The 20,970-nt window shown below is 39.3% G+C and overlaps 2 protein-coding genes across 8 annotated transcripts in view; one reads left to right on the plus strand and one right to left on the minus strand.

Annotated features, from left to right (window-relative positions):
• ccdc117 (coiled-coil domain containing 117) overlaps positions 1 to 11,032 on the plus strand; it is a 57,303-nt gene extending 46,271 nt beyond the window's left edge. For all 7 annotated transcript variants that reach the window (XM_048556371.2, XM_048556373.2, XM_048556370.2 and 4 more), the window contains 2 exons: positions 934 to 1,071; positions 6,929 to 11,032. In XM_048556371.2, coding sequence (XP_048412328.1) covers positions 934 to 1,071; positions 6,929 to 7,139 — 349 coding nt within the window. In that variant the 3' untranslated portion in view covers positions 7,140 to 11,032. The remainder of the gene's footprint in view (positions 1 to 933; positions 1,072 to 6,928) is intronic.
• Positions 11,033 to 14,755: 3,723 nt separating this feature from the next.
• LOC125463930 (centrosomal protein of 131 kDa-like) overlaps positions 14,756 to 20,970 on the minus strand; it is a 72,999-nt gene continuing 66,784 nt past the window's right edge. Inside the window, exon 14 of the mRNA XM_059655124.1 lies at positions 14,756 to 17,334. Coding sequence (XP_059511107.1) covers positions 17,038 to 17,334 — 297 coding nt within the window. The 3' untranslated portion in view covers positions 14,756 to 17,037. The remainder of the gene's footprint in view (positions 17,335 to 20,970) is intronic.

The following is a 20,970-nucleotide window of genomic DNA, read 5'->3' on the forward strand; positions in this document are numbered from 1 at the left end:
GTCTGGCTTAAGCACCTTCCCTTGCCCGTTCTTTCCATCCAGGGGGCACTGCCTAGTGATTTGTGATTTGGAAAATGTTCTGACTTTTGTCTGTGTGGAGTTTGCACATTCTCCCCATGTCTGTGTGGGTTTCTTCCAGATGCTCCAATTTCTTTCCACAGGCTAAAGATGTGCAGGTTAGATGCACTGGCAATGCAAAATACCCATAGTGTCCAGGGAATGTGCAGGCTAAGTGAATTGGCTGCAGGAAATGGAAATTTCATTGGGTAGGGTAGGGCATGGGTCTGCGTGGGATGTTCTTCAGAGGGTTATTGTGGATTTGATGGTCCGAATGGCCTGATTCTGTGAAGGATCTGAAAGCAAATTGTTAAGTAAAATGATGAATATGCTTTCTGAGGAGAACAAGGCAGTGATCTTGGTGACCCAAGGGAATTCACTGCATTAGGAGCTGGTAAGATTGATTATGGGGATATGCCAAATGTTGTCCACTTCAGTATAAGACCATAAGTATGTTAATAAATGAAATACTATATGCTCATAAATAGAGCTATGGAAGTGAGAGTAACATGATGAGCCACAAGAGGTATAAGTAGTCCTGAGCCTTGTTAATAACTTAGCAAGGCATTGTTCTCAATGTAGCATCAAATCATTTCCATCCAGTTCGTACAGTACTTTATTATGGTAATTAAGTTACTGATTTCAAGCAGATCTTGCCAAATTTGAAATTGAATTCAAAATGTTTAGTACCATAAGCTTTATTTCAGACGTTACAAGTTTTCTGATCTCCGTTCTCCTAGAAATTGTGAATGCTGCAGCATTGCAAGTAGACAAAGGAAAATTTATGTATTTGCATTGAAGCTTTATCTTTTTTGAAAAGGATTCAGTGAGAATTGTTTATTCCTTGAATAATCTCAATATTATTCTGCTTCCCAGGCTTGTTGAGGGAGATGATCCAGAAGGTGAAGGAATTGAGGTTTCAGACATGCCAGTGTTAGTTTTGTCTGATTCTCTACGAGAAGAGCTGAGGCCTGGCCTGGAAGAAATTTTGCCTCGTAGAATAATGGAATCCCTGTAAGTGTGATTTCGCCCCTGCAAGTGCCACCTTCTTCTGAAGGTGGGGAAATCTATAGTTGGGAATGACTGTTTTCTTCTCCCCCCCCCCCCCCCCCCCCCCCCCCCTGCTTTTTCCTCACAGGAATAATGCACAGTTACATCAGCCCATCTGTTTACTTCATGCTAGCTATTTGGGTAAAGGTTGGGTGACCTTGTGGGTTCTTGATCTAATCTACAGGTTTTCCCTCTTGAGTGAGGTGTGTATGGACCTTTCCATATAACAAAGGATGGCAGGTATAATGGAAAGAAAGAAAAGAAGTATGCAGGATGCTTGACCACTACCTTTTTAAGAAGCTGAATTAAGATGGAATTAAAGGTTTACTCTGGGGGTGACCCATACTTTGCTTTCATTTAAACAAGCAATGTTTTTAGGGGAGGCAATGGCCTAGTGATATTGTTGCTAGACTATTAATCTAGAGACCTAGATATTATTCAGGGCACCAGGGCTGTTATCCCACCACGGCAAATAGTGGAATTTGAATTCAATAAAATATCTGGAATTAAGAATCTAATGATAACCATGAATCGATTGTCAGGGGAAAATTCGCTAATGTTCTTTAGGTAAGGAAGCTGCCATCCTTAACTGGCCTGGCTTATGTGACTCCAGTCCCACAGCAATGTGATTGGGCAATAAATGCTGCCTAGCCAGTGACGCCCTGATCCCATTCATGAGTAAAGGGGAAAAAAAAATCAAAATATAATTTATTCATGTAATATGAAGGGTTAAATATTTAGGCACTCAAGGTTGGGGGTTGGGGGTTGGAGGGAAAAAGGTTGAATTTGCTTGAACGGTGGATAACTAAGAAGTGGATTTTTATCTGCACTATGTGTGGAATGAGAATTATACTCTGTGTGTACCGTTACTGAATGATGATGATTGGCTGGGAAATGCAACTCTTTAGACTGAGAAAAGTATTTAATTCTGTTTGTTCTACAAGTTGCCTTTTGTATCCATGTTTTCCTAAGTGAACAATTTTGTGAACAAATCTGTCTGAACTTTCATCCCCTTTATCACTAAGGAAATGGGTGATTGGTCTTCACTGTGTCAAAGCAAAATCAGGCAAGAACAAAAGCGTGACTGAATTCTGTTAGTCTGCCTTGGCAACATGATATTTCATTAATCCTGCTTTAAAAAGAAGAAATGTTTTCCAAAGCATTTGTGAGTGAGGCTTTTTCTTCCTGTAGTTTTCAGTCTTCAATTTAAGTATGTTAAAAGGATCAGCGCCCCACTCACCACATTCTAATTGAGTCACTAAATGTTATGATTGGCATTTCACGTTATCATATTCTGACATTCATGTTTCTCTGCACTGTTTCAGTTAAATGAAATTTTATGATTTAACAAAGAACCATATTTTTATTATATTTTTAATGTGGTTGTTGTAACAGTTCCTGTTTCCTTTATCTAGTGTCAGTACGAAACTCTGTTCAGAAATATGTGTGGCTTGATGGTTATTTTTGCTTTAGGCTTTTGTACCAGCTCCAAAGTGGATGACCTCTGGTTGATGTAGGTTTATGTTGCCTGCCAGCCATGAAGTAGAATTTGTTCTCCAGTCACTAGTTTATTATTCCAGCTGTGAAACAATTTGTAAAGCAGTGGAACAAACTTCTATACACCATATCTGCATTTTTTTATCTCTTGAGATTGCAGGATATTGAGGCTTTGCTTGTAGATGATACAAGTTTTGTATTAGATGGAGCCATTTCACAATTTCATTTGTGCTCTAGTTAGACCCACGATGCCATGAGGAAGGGAGTTTCTTGATTTTGACCCACCAACACTAAAGCAACATTTTCTAGTCAGGATGATTAGCTTAGAGGAAAATTTGTGGGTGCTGGTTCCGTGTGTTTGCAGCCGTTGTCCTAGATGGAACTGATTGTAGGTTTTGGAAGCAGTTCTTTTAGGGCATGTCAGTGAATTCCTGTAGTGCATCCTGCAGATGGAGTGCACAGCTGCTACTGAGCAGTGGAAGGAATAAAAGTGGTGCCAGTCAAGGGAGCTGGTTTGTTTTGTATTGTGTCAAGGTTCTTGAGTGTTATTGGAACTGCACTTACCCAGGCAAGAGGGGATTATTCCATCGCACTCCTGACTTGCCTTAGGAAGTTGGGTGGTGAATTATTCGCTGCAGTGTTCCTTGCCTCTGAAATAAAGCAAAGAACTGCAGATGCTGGAGATCTGCAGTAAAAACAGAAATTGCTGGTGAGACTCAACAGATCTGATAGCATCTGTGGAAGAACGCAGAGTTAATGTTTCAAGTCCAGTGACTCGTCATCAGAACTGACTCTGCTTTCTTCCACAAATGCTGTCAGACCTGCTGAGTTTCACCAGCAGTTACTGTTTTGGTTCCCACCCTTTTAACTTGTTCTCATCATCATAGCATTTGCATGGTTAATACATTTTGGTTTCTGTTCACACGTGTCTTGATTGTGGGGATTTCAGTGATAGTAATGATATTGAATATCAAGGGACGATGGTTAGATTCTGCCTTTTTGGAAATGGTTATTGTCTGATATTTGTATGGCGTGAATATTACTTGCCACCTTTCACCTCCAAGTCTAGATATTGTCCAGGTCATGCTGCAATTGAATTTGATCTGCTTCGGTATTTGAGGAGTTGAGAATGATGACTGCGCAACATTCAGAATCAGTGAACATCTGCACTCGTAATCTTAGGAAGGAAGGAGTGTTATTGATGAAGTAGCTGAAGATGGTTGGACCTAAAATACTACTGAGGAGCTCCTGCAGTGAGCCTTCTCCACCCCCAGTTACCACTGACTGCACTTTTGTCAGGGTTCCTTGATGTCGACTGGATGAATTTTGGTTGTGATGTCAAGGGCAGTCACTCATCTTGCTTCTAGATTGAGATCTTCGGACTATATTTGAAACTAGTTTGTAATAAGATCAGGAGCTCAGTGGCCCTGGCAGAACCCAAACTGAGTCACTGAGCAAGTACCACTAGCAATGCTGATGACCATTTACATCACTTTACTGATGATTGAGAGTAGTTTGATGGGTGGTATTTGGCCTGTTTGAATTTTTCTGTTTTCTTTTGTGTACAAGATATACCAGGGCAATTTCCCACATTTCAAAGTAGATGCCAATGCAGCTGTACTGCAAGTGCAAGTTCTGGAGCACCAGCCTTCAGTTCTATTCCTGGAATATTATCAGGGCCCGTAGTCTTAGTGTTGTCCAGTACCTTTATTGCCACTTCAAGATACTCTGCGTGTGAGTTGAAGTGGCTGAAGACTGGTACCAGTGATGTTCGGGACCTCTGGACCATCCAGTTTGCACTTCTGGTTTGAAGTTTGCTCTGAGTGCTTCAGTCTTAGATTTTGCACAGGTGTGCTGCACTCCTCCATTGTTTGAAGATGAGAATATTTGTGGTACTTACTCCACCAGTCAGTCGTTTAAATGTCCATCACCATTCATAACTGGATGCGGCAGGTCTGCAAATCTGATCCATTAGTTGTAGAATCGCTTAGCTCCGTCACCAGTTGCATATACTCATTGGCAAGCAAGTAAGTCTTGTTTTAGGCTTGGCTAGGTTGATAGCTAAATTTTAGGTATGCCTGGTGCTATTCCTGGCATGCCCCCCCTCCTGCATCTTCATTGAATCATAGAGCTGAATTCCAGAGGCAGTATTGGTAGAGTGAGGGAAATACTGGGCCGTGAGATGAAGGTTGTGTGTAGTCTGTTTTTCTTGCTGCTGATGGCTCACGTCACAATGGATGCGGAGCTGTTGTATTGTTTGATCTAATCGAAGTTTGTCCTATTTAGCACAGTGATACTACCACACAAAACAATATATGGTATTCTAAATGTCAAGACTGGGCTTTACCACTCAGTCCTTTAGGAGATGGCCACTTCTACCAATACTACCATGGACATCTGCAGCAGGCAGATTGGTGAGGCTGCATCAAGTATGTTCTTCCTTTCTTACCTGTTGCAAACCCTCTAGCAGCAAAACACATTTTGTGGTTGACCAGATCGATTATACTGAGCCATTGGACATTGAAATCTCTCACCTGAAGTATGTTCTGCACTGTTGCCACTCTGTGTTCCTTCCAACTGGTGTTCTAAATAGAGGGGTATTGAAGTGGGGGTTATATGCGGTGGTCAGCAGGAAATTTATTTACCTATGCTTGACCTGGTGGCATGAAAATTCATGGTGTCCAGAGTCAACATTGAGGACTTTTCGGGCAGCTCCTTCCTGGCTGTTTACCACTTGCGGCCAACGGAAGTGGCAGCAGTGACCTAATACACTGGTATACATGGTGTTGCCTTGGATATTATCTGTAGGATACGATTCCATGAGTATGACCAGTTCAAGTTGTTGCGTGACTAGTCTGTGAGACAGTCTCCCAATTTTGGCAGTCTTCCCCAGATGTCGATAAGGATGACTTTGCAGGGTTGACACACTGGTCACCGTTGTCATGTCCTCTACCTGGGTTGATGCCAGATGTATAATTTTTTTTAAACCAATTTTCTAGCAATTGTTATAAACTGAATGAAATGGCCTAGAAAGGGTGAGGGCAGGTAAGAGTCGCCCACATTGCTATGGGTCTGGAGCCAGAACTGGTAAGGACAGCAGTTTCCTTCACTGAAATAAATTACCAGACATGCTGTGGTGGAATTTGTGCCTGGCTCTCTGGATTAACAGTCTATCAATAGTATAATCGGGTCGAAACCTCCCTCCTTTGTACACGCTGTTGGATGTCTTGTGCAGTGGTAGCTTGAGTCAGAAGCTGTGGATTTCAGTTCCACTGCAGGACTTCTTAGTCAAGAAAGATGTGTTCATAGTATGATTTGAGTTCTAGCATTAACCTGTAAATCCTTCCATCACAGGCCAGAGGCAGGCATTAAGTGTGGTGAGACTCCTAGTCACTCAGATGATAGAGGGAAAGTTGGAGCTTCGACCATCACTGTCCATAGCTCCAGACAACACAAAGATGCATGTTATCAAGGCAGCTCAGACATTCCCTGAGTAAACCATCACCCCATATTTTTGTGATGCAGATTTGGAATTGATAAAACTCCAAAGCAAGTAAACATTGTTAAATGTAACCCTGGGCATCCGTATGCTTGGTATAAGAAATGTATAGCATGGAAACATATCTTTTGGTCCAATTTATCTATTCCAACCAGATATTCTCAATTTAATCTAATCCCATTTGCCAGCATTTCACCCATATCCCTCTAAACCTTTCCTATTCATGTACCCATCCAGATGCCTTTCAAAAGTTGTAATTGTACCAGTCTCCATCACATCCTCTGGCAACTCATTCCATACACACCTGCCCTGCGTGAAAAAGGTTGCTTCCTCTGATCCCTTTTAGATCTTCCCGTCTCATCTTAAACTAATACCCTTTAGTTTTGGACGTCCCCCACCCTGGAGAAAAGACATTAACTATTCACTCTGTTCATGTAGTATCACGTAGAAATCTCTTGCTGCTTTGGAAATTGCTTGGTAGGAATAACAGCTCATTTTGTGTATATTTCACAACATTGAGTGTAGATTCAGACTGTCACAATGACTGGAGTCTTGTGTAATGGGTTTTAATTAATTGGAACTGTCTAAACAAAAGTGAAAGTGAGACTGAAACTTGCCCTTTCGGTTTTTGTTGTTGTTCTCAAATAAATGTTACAAATTCATTTTTCTGGTTGTAGTTCTATATGTGAGCTCTAAGTATCACCAGGAATTAGTAGATCAGTATAAAAAGCTGTGATTAAACTGAATACAGATCTGGTTTCTTTTCGAGTTTAAAGATGCAAGTTGTCCCAGAGGCCTCTAATTATGTGTTCTTTTGTATCTTAGGAATCGCCCATGTATGGAGCTTGTTTTGTGGAGACCCCCATGTGAGCCACTTTCAGATAAACTAGCAGCTTTAACGGAGCAAAGAAACTCCAAACATAGGCAGCCACAGTGCAACCCTGATGTGTACAACAAGAGCCCAAAATTGGATTCATCCTTAATGTGCGGAGATATGAATCTAGCCAACACATCTGAAGAGGACATGGAGCTTTAGAAACAACTTGCAGGACAGATGTGTGGGGTAGAAGCATTCTGACTTGCAAAGACTCTCCATGGGAAGGTGTGGACTATTTTCCGTTCAAGTTTTAAAAACTTTTTAAAATGACATTTTGGAAGTTTTGATGCCCCCACTGTTCTTGCATAAACCAAATTCTGAACATTGCAGTTTTGTACAGTTTCTGTGTAATGACTGCGTATGGGGTAGCCTTTCTATTTTTGTAAGCCTGTTCCTATTGCAGTCGATTGGTCTAAGCTGTGAAGTAACTAATCACAGTCCAATATCATTTCTTTTTAACAACTGATGTTCTTGGGGCAGTGTGCTCTAATTTGTAATGCACCCAAGATGCTAATTGTTTTTGTTTCTATTTAGATAGATGGTAAGGTAGGAAATTGGGAAAAGCTTTCCAAGAGTTGTGCATGAGATTTGTAGCATGTATGGATATACATGGAAGGTATTTTGGACTGTTCTTAAATGTTGAATGTAAAAGTTCTGAGTGACCTGCCACTCACTAGTCATTAACCCATGGTAAATGATAGGTTTTCCTATGCTGTCTCTGACAAATGGAGTAAAAATGCTACAGAGAATCTTTAATTGGAGTAAATGCAAAAGAATATAATTTTTGTAATTCAGTCTCATTTGTGCAATCACATCTTGGTAAACCTGTTACTTTTGAACCTATTTCTTACAGAAGCTGTGGGAAACCTGCATATCGCTTACTGCTTGAAGAGTATCCTCATTTTTATCCCAGCAAATGAAAATGGTAGCCTAATTTAATTGACTAGAACTTGCTTGTTAACATTTTTTTTGTTTAGAAAGTTTAGCATTCTTAGACACTGGTATTTACAGACCTATTGGTGACGGGTTGCTACGAACATACATCTTTCCTTGTAAAGCTGAGTTTACTGGTCTTACAAACCAATACATGGATTTTTTTTTTGTTTTGTATTGTGTTTCTAGGAAAAGGCGGGGGCAGAGGGCTGTTTGCAGCTTTTAAGCTTGTTTTGTCATTCAGTTGATCATGGCTGATTCTGTTCTCACCTTCATTCACATGTTCAAATCTGTTTCACCTTTTATGGTTCAAAGCAAATGCTTGTCTCTTTCGGAAACAATCTTTACAGCATTGAAATTAACCTAGGATTTGGTTGCCTCTTTGAATGTAGAACAGTACTTCAACACACTGATACTTGTAGAGTCGAGACTGCGGACCATGGAGAAAGGAGATTGTTGAGCAGGTTAATAAAATGGCTGCCAACTGAAATTTAGGTGTTTAGTTTAAAAGGTGTAAAGCTGGCAATCACCTACTCTAATAGCAGTTTGGGGAGATATTAACACAAATATTGGGCCTTTACAGCTTCTAACTATTTCCTAATTTAACTTCAGTGTAACCATGTAGAACCCTGTGTACAACCAACTATTAAAACGGTTGAAGTGCCAAGATGTTAACAAATATCAGAATCTTAAAATAACATTCGAAGCAATGACCAAAACACGGTACATCAAATGCAGTCGACCAAGTTTGTCATAAATTTTAGCATAACCTCTTTGCTTTTCATTTTTTCTCCTAGATTTGAGCTGTTATGCTTTTTCTGAGATCTTGCAAATCTGGCTGTCAATTTCACTGATTTCAGTATTTCTGCAAAGATCCTTTTACACTACTGTTTTAATCCCAATTTTCAAATAGTATGACCTCTTTTCCAAAATGTAAGCTGTTACATTTTGAAATGAATTTGCTAATTAAATATTATTCTGCAGTGTTTTTATTGTTTTGAAATGACTTATTTTCAGAAATGACTATCTCTTTGAACATCACCAAGATATGATTAACTTAACAGGTTTAGAATTTTGATTCCAAAGATTAAATTGTTAATTTTAAATAAGTAATTCCAGCGCTGATCCTTGTGGGATTCCACTTCTTTTGATAATCTGCAACTCTGAGGAGCAGTCTTTTACTGCTGCACCCTTCTTACTGTCTTGAACCTAAATAACCAACCACTTTTCTAGTGCATCTTGATTCCTTGTGATCTGTATTGATTTAGTCTGTTATGTGGCACTTCAAAAAAGGCCATTTGAAAAACTGGATATATTAACATTGTGTACCCTGTCATGTTTTCAAGTAATTTAATGAGGTTGGGGAATTTTCTTTCTTGCTTCTGGAATATAATTTATAATGTCAGCTGTCCAGTCCTCTGATTAAAAAGATACCTTTATTTAATGTGCAATAAGTGTATTGACTGTCTCATCAGTTTTATAACATAGTTATAATCGATCCAGATTTGATTTTATCATCTTTTGACTGGTTAGTTCATTTCCTGTTACTTAAAATGCAGTTATATTGTTTCTGTGCTTTTCTTGATGTCATGACGCCAGATCTGCCCCCTTCTGAATGTTGACATTCCTCTCAAAGTATTATCATTACCTTCTGAATTTATCTTGTCCATCCTCCAGTGAACCTATTCCCATCCTAATGTTTCTTTTTCATTTATATGTGCATAAACATTTTACTGTGCTGCTTTAATTTAGTAGCTTTTCTTTGCTTTCCCAATTTGTTCATTTAATTCCTCTAAGGGAAAATATGAAGATATTATGTTATCTCCTGCTTTACTACAAGAATTAACCTGATTAAAATAACAACTCCTTACAGAATATCTTGGATATAACTTCACCTTTTGAGTGACCAAGAAATTAAATAGGATAGGTAAACTTTTTAGTATATATGAAGCATGATGGCTATCAAAGACTTATTTATTTTGATACTAAATTGATAGTGCCCAGCTGCACAAGTTGAGGTGCATTTATTTGTAGCTTTGTAATTGGATGTTATTGGTAGTTTTTTAGAAATGAGAAATGCAGCATTTTTGGAAACTTTTTATATACCTTGAAAGTGATTTGCTCTTTCATTTAAGTGGAAAATCTGGGAGAAGCAGTTTTGAACAGGAAAAATCGTTTATTTGCCATGAAATGGCTCATCTAATTGGTAAAAAGCAGCATTCTTATGTAGCTGACTTCAAGTTTAACATGATAGCGAAATACCTATAACAAACGATCTTCAGAAATTACTACGTTCTCCATGATCACTGCAGAATTTTTGAAGCAGACTTCTTTCCAATGTCTGTATTTGTAAATGTCTGCTAATATTCATACCTCTTGATTCTCCAGGTTTATGAACGGGTGACTGGATTTCCACATAGCTAACTCTTCTTGTGTGTTTTCTAAATTTAATCTTAAGATTTGTCACTAAATTACCAATATGCCAAAGGTGCCAATTAGTTTAATTTTAAATAATTTTTAAATAATTGAAATTTGGCATTTAGTGAAGCTGATACTTTATGGGTCAATATTTGCGAAAGGATGAACTATATACCGAGGCTTTGTTGAAATGCTGCGATTAGGCAGCGCCCAATTATCTTAGTGCATCATTGTGTATAGTGTTTTGATTCTATTTATTCTGTGCTGTATGCTGGGTTTCTTTAGAGTTCAGAACCGTAATGTACAGAGACTTTACCTTCATGGTTACTCTTTGCCTGATTTTTTAATACTGAATAAACTGCCTATAATTGCTCTCCAATTTAATTGTACACTAGTGTCAGTATCTCTGCCTGGGCCAGAAGACAATGTAACTAAGTTGTTCCTTCTTGATATTTAGTGATTGCTATTACAAAGACTGACATTAATACAAGCTCTATCAGAGTGAGGTGTGTATGATTAATATAAAAACTACCCATATAAAGACATCAGAATTGCAGAATTAACTCATTGGGTACAGTGCATCCAGCCTGAAACTGCCAGATTCCTGTTTTGGCTTAACTACCCAGTCTTCAGCCAGTCTTGGAACAAAACGCAACACAACCTGTTTCACTAAATTTGCATCTACCTTGGAAATTCCATTTTAAATATCATTTTCAGATCACCGTTGCATATTTAAACGTATATGCACATGTTGGATGCAATTTAAATTATTACATCAGATTTTGAGTGATTTCAGTTTAATAGCAGTATTTCTTATGGACTTCTAAATGTGTGTATGTTATGTAAAGATACTTTTCAAATAGAAAATATGTTTGACACTCGACCACGTAAGAGATTGAGAGGTGAGCAAAAGCTCAGTCAAGGAGCTGTTTTGAAGGACCATCTTGGTAAGGGGCGGGGGGAGATTGAAAGAGAAATTTAAAATGGAAATGACAAAACTTGGAACCCAAGCTGCTGAACACAAAGCAAAAGGCATAATCTCAGGTTTTACGGCAGTAGCTATCAAGAATTGGAGGAGTACAAAGATCATTGAATGGTGGAATGCCGGATGAAGTATAGTTCAGAATTGCAGAGGTTATAGAGGAAGTGGTGAGGTTGTATTTTAAATTAAATAAGATTTGATGCATGTAAGGATATGAGCAGCGGAGCTTTGGGAAATAGAAGGCGGAATGGAGGCTTAACTGGCAAACGTTCAAGCAGTTACATCTCGAAGTAACAAAAACATAAATGAGTCCAGCAGCAAAATCAAAAACAAGATGGGCAATATTACAAGATACCTTGTGAACTTAATGCTTGATAACTGCTTTACAGGATAATATTTAAAATTACCACTATTGTCATGTAGTAGTACATTTATTAGTCATTTGTCCCTCACTTTCCAGCGTGGGATTCTGGCTTTGAGTTATAGTTGAGCCCCTATAAATATTCTGAATCAACTAAGGGAGACACAGAAGGAAGTCCTCCTATAAAACAACACCCATCTGTAAATCACACAAATACAAAATGACTCTTCACATGAAAGGCGCACACTGGTTATGATTTGTTTCTCATAATTCACAAATACATCCATCCAGTGGTAGCATCTGCCACGGATGACCTGTGATATATCACTGAACATATCACTAAGCGATGATTTGATGATCCCTTTTTCTTATGCAACAGAAATAGTGTGAATGTCAGTTAAGAGAAAGTCACCTCCACCAAAGCAAGCACCTTTCTACAAGGAGCTGGTGATGCCATGGATTTTTTTTTTTGTCTAGTTCCTTTGGGGAAATGCATTGATTCCATTTTGGTAAAAATTGGAGAACATGGCTAATATTTTTGAAGCATCTCATTTAATGAGTATTTCATTTATTGGACTAAATTGAAATTCTGGATTGAGTCTATGATTTCTTGATCCCAAGCTCCATATATTTTAAGAGCCTGTGAAGAGAAAGCAGAGTTAATGTTTTGGGTCCAGTGACCCTCCTCCTGAACTTGCATTTTTACAAGGCAGTTTTCATACCGTCAGAGGTCTCAGTGCTTTACACATCAAAAAACGCTTCATGGTTGTAGTTAGTGTTGTAATGCAATTAATTTTTACTTGGCAAACTCTCTGAAATATTAATCACAATGACTAGATACTGATGTTTGGGAATTGTAGTAAACCCCTTTCAAGAAACCAAACCCAGATAATTTTCTCTTTCAGACATTCTAACGAAACACCACCTTCCCTAGGTGGTGTCGTTTGACATGTCATATTTTTCTGTCCGGTATTAGTCCAAATCTGTCATCTTATTGTGGAAGCTCACTAATACTTAGAATAAGTTCCTCTCAACTGCTATCTAAACAAACTCCTGGTTTGATCAGTTTATGATAGGTCTCCTGATTCTCCAAACATTTCCTACAACTAAGCAAAGTGTTAACAGTCTCAATTCATAGTTATTTGACAAATTATAAAAAACTGAAGACAAACAATTTGCCAGAACCTGATGATCTACCACTAAAGGTTTTAAAGGAAGTGGTTGCTGAGGAGTGGAACCATTTGTCGAAATATTTGAGAACTCCTTGGCTTCTGAGAGGGTTTTAGCAGATCAGTTTTTTTTAGAAACATGAGGCTCCTGCTCAAGAAGGCAGAGGAACAGAAAGCAAGAAATTAAAAATTGTCATTAGGAAAATGCTGGAGTCCTTTATTAAAGAAGAAATGACAGGACCTTTATAACATGCAATCAGTTAACATGATTTTATGAAATGGAAATCATACTTGGAAAAACTTGCTAGAGCTCTTTAAGGATAGAACAAGCTGAGAGTTGATAAGGGAAAATTGCAGATATGGTGCATTTCCAGAAGGCACATAAAATGCCACATTAAAAAGGTTGTTTCACAAGCTGTCAGGATAGTGGAGGATAATGGATTATGGATTGCTTTGCACAAAGAAACAGGGCTAAATGGTCATTGTTCTAAATCAAGATGTAACTATTGGAGTGCTACAACGATCTGTCATAGGGCCTTGAGTATCCATTGTACCACAAGATACCTTGTGTTCATATGTACAATGGCTAGCAGGAACCCGCAAACAAAAGATATTCAATGAGCAGTGACACATTCAACTCTCACAGTGCTCTACAAATGACCGATCTGAGAGTTGGCAACAACATTTTTAAAATAGCCAGCACAGGAGTGTGTCAGTCTCGACTTTGAATTTTGGAGTTGAGAATTCCAATGCTGTGTTAATCCCATTTTAGATTTGGAGAACGTACATAAAACAAGCAGTACAATCAAGTTTGAATCACTGTAGGTTTGCCAGATTATAGGGCTGTTTCACGGGGGAGAGACAACTGGCGATTTAATCTGAGGGCCATTGTATCTCGGGTGCGGGGAGACAGTGAGAAGAGTCCTTCATGATAACCTCAGCCAGTGATGGGCATCACACTGCTTCGCAGACCAGCTGTTTAGCAAATGGACCCCCTCCAAGCAGTACTATGTTAATACAATAAATCTGTTGCAGTTTTGTTTCTATACCAGTAGATGGTGCTTTTACTTAGCATTCCAGCAGGTAGCACACTGAAAGCTACATTTTCATTGGACTATCACTAAAATTTTCATTGGTCTTAATCACCCCATAGACTTAGAGCTACCATTTTTTGTGTTTGTTTGAATCTCTCTGATGGAGGGGAAATTTATTCCAGAGTTATGAAGATATGTGATTTGCTAAAAATGGTTATAGCACAGATTTTAGAATGGTTATTTTGTCTGTTGATCTCAAGTAGCATGTTCCGTATTCTAACGTGTTGCATCAGACAGTTTGTTTATGCTACTGTTGATACATTCTGTAATCACCTCAAACTGATATCCTCTGGTTTTTGACGCTTGGACTAGGAGGAATAGTTCCTCTTTGTTTACTGTCCACACCGGTCATGATTTTGACATAACTTTCGTGTCCCTGAAATTGTCTTTGTAAAACCTTCCTTCGTCTCAAGTTTTTACCTCTATGCTAAAGTAGTGTGCGTTTTCTGGAGACAATTTCAATTGAGGCCAAACTGGTCTTTTATGAAACTTCCTTGCTTTTCCTGCCTGTTTATTATGACATATGCCTTTTAAGCTCTTTGCAGGTTGCATGGCACGATGGGAATGATTTCCACACGTATACCCTAGCTCTCTCCCTTCCTGCATTCATTTAGAATTGTTCCTTTTCTCTTGTCTCTTTGTTCTGCTTAATAAAATGCATTATCACGCACTTGGGAAATTAAGATTAAAGTGTCTGCCCATTCATGTTGTCTATGTTGTTTTGAAATCCACCACTTTCCTCCTCAGATCACAACACATCCAAGATTTGTTTTACCTACAAATTTTGGAATTGCTCCCTGTACACCAGATTTAGGTCATCAATATAGAACAAGTAATAGGCCTGGTACCAACTTTATGTACCTCCGTCCAGTACAAAAGAAACTCAGAATTCACTACTTCTGTTTTCTGTCACAATCAACTTTTAATCACTTTCCTTTTTATCCCATGGACTTCAAAGCCACAATTGGTCTCATTTATAAATTAGTTTTGCAAGATCACTTGCATATGTTAGCAGAATTTCCCTCATTAATATCTTTATCTCACCAAAAAAATTCAACCAAAATTTGTTTTTAACTTTGGCTTCCCCTAATGCACACCTGTCCAAGTAACAATGTATCAATCCAGCACAAAATTATCTTCACCAGCAATGCTTTAGTAATTGTTCACATGCGTAGCAGGATTACCAATGAGGAAATTTGTACTCTACCAATTGTTCATTTCCCCATTCAGAAGTTTTCTTCAAGGTAAAAAGATTGAAATGATTATGCAAACAAGCTAGGTAAATGTCACTTTTACAGAGACACTGGATGTGCAAAAGTGCAAGCTTCTGTTTTTACCCCAACTATTTTGGCAACTTGATGTTTAAGCAGTTGTCTTATTCTACCTCCTCACTTCACCTATAAAAATCCTTTTATTCCCATCTTTGTTTTGACCCACAAAATACGCACTGGTTTCCTCTTTCCAGGTGTCTCACTGAGCAACATGTACTTCTGGTGATTTCATTGTCAGCCATGACTGAATGATAGAGCAGACTTAATGAGCTGAATTGCCTAATTCTGCTCCTATATCTTATGAACCAATGGTAAATCTCCATCTTAGCTCACCTTATCCTCAGTTCTCCAACTCCCTTGTTCTCTCCCTCAGAGGGTGGCTCAGTGGTTAGCACTGCAGCCTCACAGCGCCAGTTTCCAGGTTTGATTTGAGCCTTGGGCGACTGTCTGTGTGGAGTTTGTACATTCTCCCTGTGTCTGGGTGGGTTTCCTCCCACAATCCCAAGATTTGCAGGCTAGGTGGATCGGCCATGCTAAATTGCCTGCAGTGTTTGGGGGTGTGTGGGGGTTATAGGGGTATGGGTCTGGATGGGATGCTTCAAGGGGTGGTGTGGACTTGTTGGGCTAAAGGGCCTGTTTCCATACTGTAGGGAATCTAATCTATAAAGGTCTCCTGCATGTTTCATGGCTGTCTTGCCATCTATAGTAACTTTGCTATTTCCATTGTCTCAATCACAACTCACCTCTTCCCTGAATCTCTCTCACTCCCTTCGTTTTCTGCACTCCGAAGTCTTTCAACTTCTTTTCAGCCACTGGTATCAATAACATTACTACTCAGCCACAATCCCACTTGGCACTGCCCATATCCCATTCCTGCTCAGCACTTCCCATATCCTTATCCTGTACTCATCCAATTTAAAACTTGTGTCAGTGGTCAAATGAGTTTCAGAGCTTCAGTTAATACAAATGTAAGGATTTCTCAGCAGCAACATTCTTTTTGTTCAAAGAATAAACACTTCAACAGAAAAACAAATTGTAAAGGATATTAGTTATTTTTTTTCTCTGCTCAATAAAAAATTCAGTAAAATTCCATACATGGTTATACAAATACAGTAGAATAATGTAGCAAGATGGATTTAATCATTCACCCTCAATTTAGTTAGAGGTATGTAGATTTAGGAAGAAGGGGTTGTAGGAAGGAGATATTTGAACAGCAAAATCAAATACTAATGTGGGACATCATTTTACGTTAGTCCAAATTTAATTCTACTAGGAATACTAAACACATACAATCAGCACCATCCATACAGTAATGTTGCATTGGCCTATTTGGGTGGACACTCAGAACTGTGTATAATCAAACCATGACATAATCCAGTGTCTCAAAGCATGATCATGGCGAGCAGTTAACTGCAGCTCAGCAACACTGAGACAGCCTTCTGAAATAAGCTGTCAGATCTCATTCTACTGTGGTTTGCTGTTTGGTCTCCATTTGTGGAAGGGGTGGCCAAGCATACATCTTGAGTGATTTTTCAAATACCACTTACTGCTTTCCTTCTTCACAAAGCACATGTAAAATCTTTCTGATATTACCTGACTCTGGGGAGGAGAGGTGACTGTTATCAGTCAATCCTTCACCAGTGATTGCTGACTTCCAAGTACATGCAGCATTGACATTGAACATGACTGGCAATATTTAAATAGGAGCTTGACCCACAGTTTCCAACAAGTTAGTCCTGCTGCACCAACATCATTGCCAGAGAAGCAACTCCTACTCTCTAGGCTAGCCCCCGAGTCAGTGCAGAATCCTGCATATAATTGTTCCCTAATTAACCTTCTTCCTGTCTGTCACTATTTCTCTGCCAGTCCTGTAACCGCATTGATCTGTGCGGTGAACTACTCGTAGTCTCTCTGCATGAGCTGTCAGTCATGGTATGGAGAATGCTCACATCCTTCAGGCTGGTTCCACAGTAGATGTTGTTTTCTGCTCGGAGCTGTTTCACACGGCTCTGCAAATGTTTCAGCAGCTTCAGTGTCCCAAAATCCTTCTGCCTGCATGAGATCACTGCAGAGGAAGTTACTGATGTGGTAGAGGCAGACCATGAAGGAGAAGGTTCAGTGTGTTCCTTTTAAGGGAATACAAAATGGAATAATCTGTTATTCACATCAGTATAATTTGATTCAAATATAGAACATTTGTGAACCTATAGTCAAGGTCAATGTGTGTCTGAGCCAGGGAACACTTTTTTGTTGTTCATTCATTGGAATAGTGCATTGCTGACTGGGCTAGCATTTATTTCCAATTCCTAGTTGCACTGGAGAGGGTGGTGGTGAGTTGCCTTCTTGAAGTGCTGTGGTCTCTGGGATATAGGGATACTGACAGTGCTGTTAGGAAGGGATTTAACCCAGTGATGGAGGTCATGGGGGCAGATGAAGAAGCTTTTGTGCTCCTGAGATGCTGCTTCGCCTGCTGTGTTCATCCAGCTTCACACTTTGTTATCTTGGATTCTCCAGCATCTGCAGTTCCCATTATCTCAGATCTAGGACACTACTCTGAGGAATTCCTGTTTTGAGCGTGCCTCCATTGGTTTTGTTTTCCCTTTGGAAGGGGTAGAGTTTTAAGTTGCATTGTAATAGAAAATGAATCATCATTTCTGTTCCAGTTGTTAAAGTTAATTATTTTGTTAATTTTTTTTGTTCATAATGAAGCCTGGTGTCTCAGACACATTGGCCTCTAAACTGCATTAGGATGGTTTGTGCAATGTTGGGACATGGTTATCAGCAATCAGCAACCCAGCTAAGTCATCAGAGTTGGAAGAGTCAGTAGGGGTTTAAAACAAAAGACTTGAATGATGTTTCAGCGGCTGAGATAAAAATCAGACATCATCATCTTCAGTGATGACACAAATTGGAGATTGGAAACTCCTCTCGGGGTCAATGTGACACCAAGGTTATGAACAGGCAGGCTTAATCTCAGATCATTGAGAAAGTGAGGCTAAGTTAATAATTTGATACTTGGATTTGCCTGCGAAAACATTTGCATTGTACTTAGTATTTAGTTAGGAAATTTCTGTTCACCTTGTACTGAATTTCAGATAAACAATCTGGTAATTTAGCATTAAATAGAGATGTTGAGAAAGACAATGGTGAGTTAGAGCTGCGTGATTAGTAAATCTGAAGACTAACTGTTTGCTTTTGGATGATGGCACCAAGGGTCTACAAGTAGATTGAATAAAACTGGAGGAAGATAAAGGATCGATCCTGCAGAATACTCAGGTAATGATTTAGGAACAAGAACAGAACCTGACTGATTGAAACAGATTAGAATTGGACCAGGTAAAAGCAGTCCCACCCAGCTGAATGATTAAAGGTAGTGCAGGAGATGGTGTGGGGTTGGAAACCAAACTCAAAGATGGAGCTTGACAAAGATGGGAACAGATTTGGGAGGTGTCATTAACTTTTTGAAGAGAAAAGGGTGAAGGTATCCATGTTGCCTTGAGGATAGGATGGATGATGATTGTGGATTTCAAAGAGAGAGGGAGGAGACAGAAAACATTTGCTACATTGGTTATGATGGCACCAGGTGGGCAAATTGGGTGATCAATAGCTTAATGTAAATAGCTTCGGGGGACTAGAAGGTGGGTTGCATGGACAAATGAGCAGAGAGGGGACATACAGGGAAATAGGAAGGAACCAGAGAAAGGTATGTTAAATGCTAGGTGGGAAAGAGAGAAGGATGTAGGGGTCAGAGGTGATTGTACTGGGTGGCTAGTGGAATAGAGACACAGCAAAAACTTAGTGACTGAGGTCAACAAGCTCCTTGCCCTTAATTGTGGAGGCGAGGGTGGGAGGGAAGAGGGGTTGCACAAGCTGATTGCAGTACTGAAAAACCAGGGATTTCAGGGATACATTTCAGAATAGTCCTGAATGGTAAACAGGATGGCTAAACCAGTTGTTTGCCCTATCTTTTTAAGTCTGAATCCCATGGGCTCAAGTGAGCTGAGCTGAGGGTCATACCAGAGGGCCAAGATTAGAGAGAGAGAGCGCGAGCGCGAGAGAGGAGATGAGGCTGTGTTGGAGTAAATCAGTAGCTGCAGAAATGTTACGCTGAGTGAAGGGCCAAAAGCTGGATATGTAGGAAGGGACACAGCAGAAACCAGTTTGTGGATAGTGGATAATCTTGGCCTCAATAACAAAGATATTTTTGAGAGTGCAGTTGTCTTTGCCTACATAACAACAACATGAGGGATGATGTTCATTCATGACTACAGGTTTGGACAACATCCAGGCTTGAACTCCAAAGCAGAAATTAACATTTGCAATACACTAGATGCTCGGTAATAAGCATCTCTAGAACAGAGTCTTATACTTTCCCTTGACATTCAGCAGCATCATAATCACTGAATGCTCACAATGGGGAATTCAGAAGATTCTTGCAGTGAGAGTATTTGCCTCCTGTACAGGGGCATAGCGACTACAGTGAGTAGCATATCCAGATGTACTGCAGTACTCTGCTGAGATTTTTTTGAATAGCAGCTTCCAAATTCATGATCTCTACCACCTAAGAACAAAGGTAGCAGCAGCTTGTGTGTACAATCATCTGCAATTTTCCCTCCAAATCTCTCTCCGTCCTGATTTGGAAATAATTCATCACTGCATCTTTTTCTATTAAAAGCCTGAACCTGCCTTCCTCACAGCATAACAGGTGCACCTCCACTAGATAGGCTGCAGTGGTTCAAGGTGGCAGCTTGTGTACCATGTTCTCAAGGGCAATAGGGCATAAATGCTGGTATATCCTGTGTCAACCACATCCTGTGGTTAAGTGAAAACAGAATATACCCCTTCAAGCCCTGTTAGAATCTTCTAGATTTCAATGCAGTCACCTCTCATTCATGTAAACTCCAGAGCTTTGGCCTATTCTAGTCAGATCAACCTAGTGAACTTTACATCCCTTCCTAGAAACCCAGATTGTACACAGTACTTCAGAGGTGGAGTGGTGATTTTTAGCAAAGATAACATGATGGAAATAGGAAACATTTGTTTTGCAAAAAGCAAACACTAAAATCCAAGTGGATTACATAAAAGACAAGTGAAGATCAATTAGAAAAGGGGTAATCTCTAGACCACCTGATAACAGGAGGGAATTGAAGGAAAATAGATGATTTAGGGTAAAGAACCAATATGGTAGAATAAGGATCATAGAGGATTTCAAATATCCTGAGATTAATTGCCAAAAAAAGGCAAAGGGATAACAGAATGGAATACCTACAAATGTGTGCAAGACTTCTTTCTTAACCCAGTATCCAAGAAGAAAGGTTCCCCATTGAATATAGTAATGGGAATGAGGCAAAACACAAGTCAAAGAACATTGAGGCAATCATGGCCATGATATAATACAGTTTAGGATAAAGACTGAGCCAGACATAAATGTTACTAAGATCAGGAGAACATATTTGGATGAAGTTGGTTTTGAAGTGCTGAGAATTTGAAGTTAAAAGAACTAAATGTCAATTAAACAATAGTGTTAAAAATCCACCAGAAATATTTCGAATTGTGTCGTGTCGTCCAGGAAAGAAACAAACCATGAAAAGAATTAGACAGACTACTATTTCAGCAGGTCAAGCCTGATTTAAGTAGTCATATAAATTGACAGAATGGGGATTTAGCCTGTGATGCTGACATTAAAGGAGAAGCAAATTAAAGACAAAGAAAATGTTTAATAGGAGGGAGCATAATATGGGACAATATAAAGTAATTAGGAG

This window comes from Stegostoma tigrinum, chromosome 26 (genome assembly GCF_030684315.1).
Source record: "Stegostoma tigrinum isolate sSteTig4 chromosome 26, sSteTig4.hap1, whole genome shotgun sequence".
Taxonomy (NCBI): domain Eukaryota; kingdom Metazoa; phylum Chordata; class Chondrichthyes; order Orectolobiformes; family Stegostomatidae; genus Stegostoma; species Stegostoma tigrinum.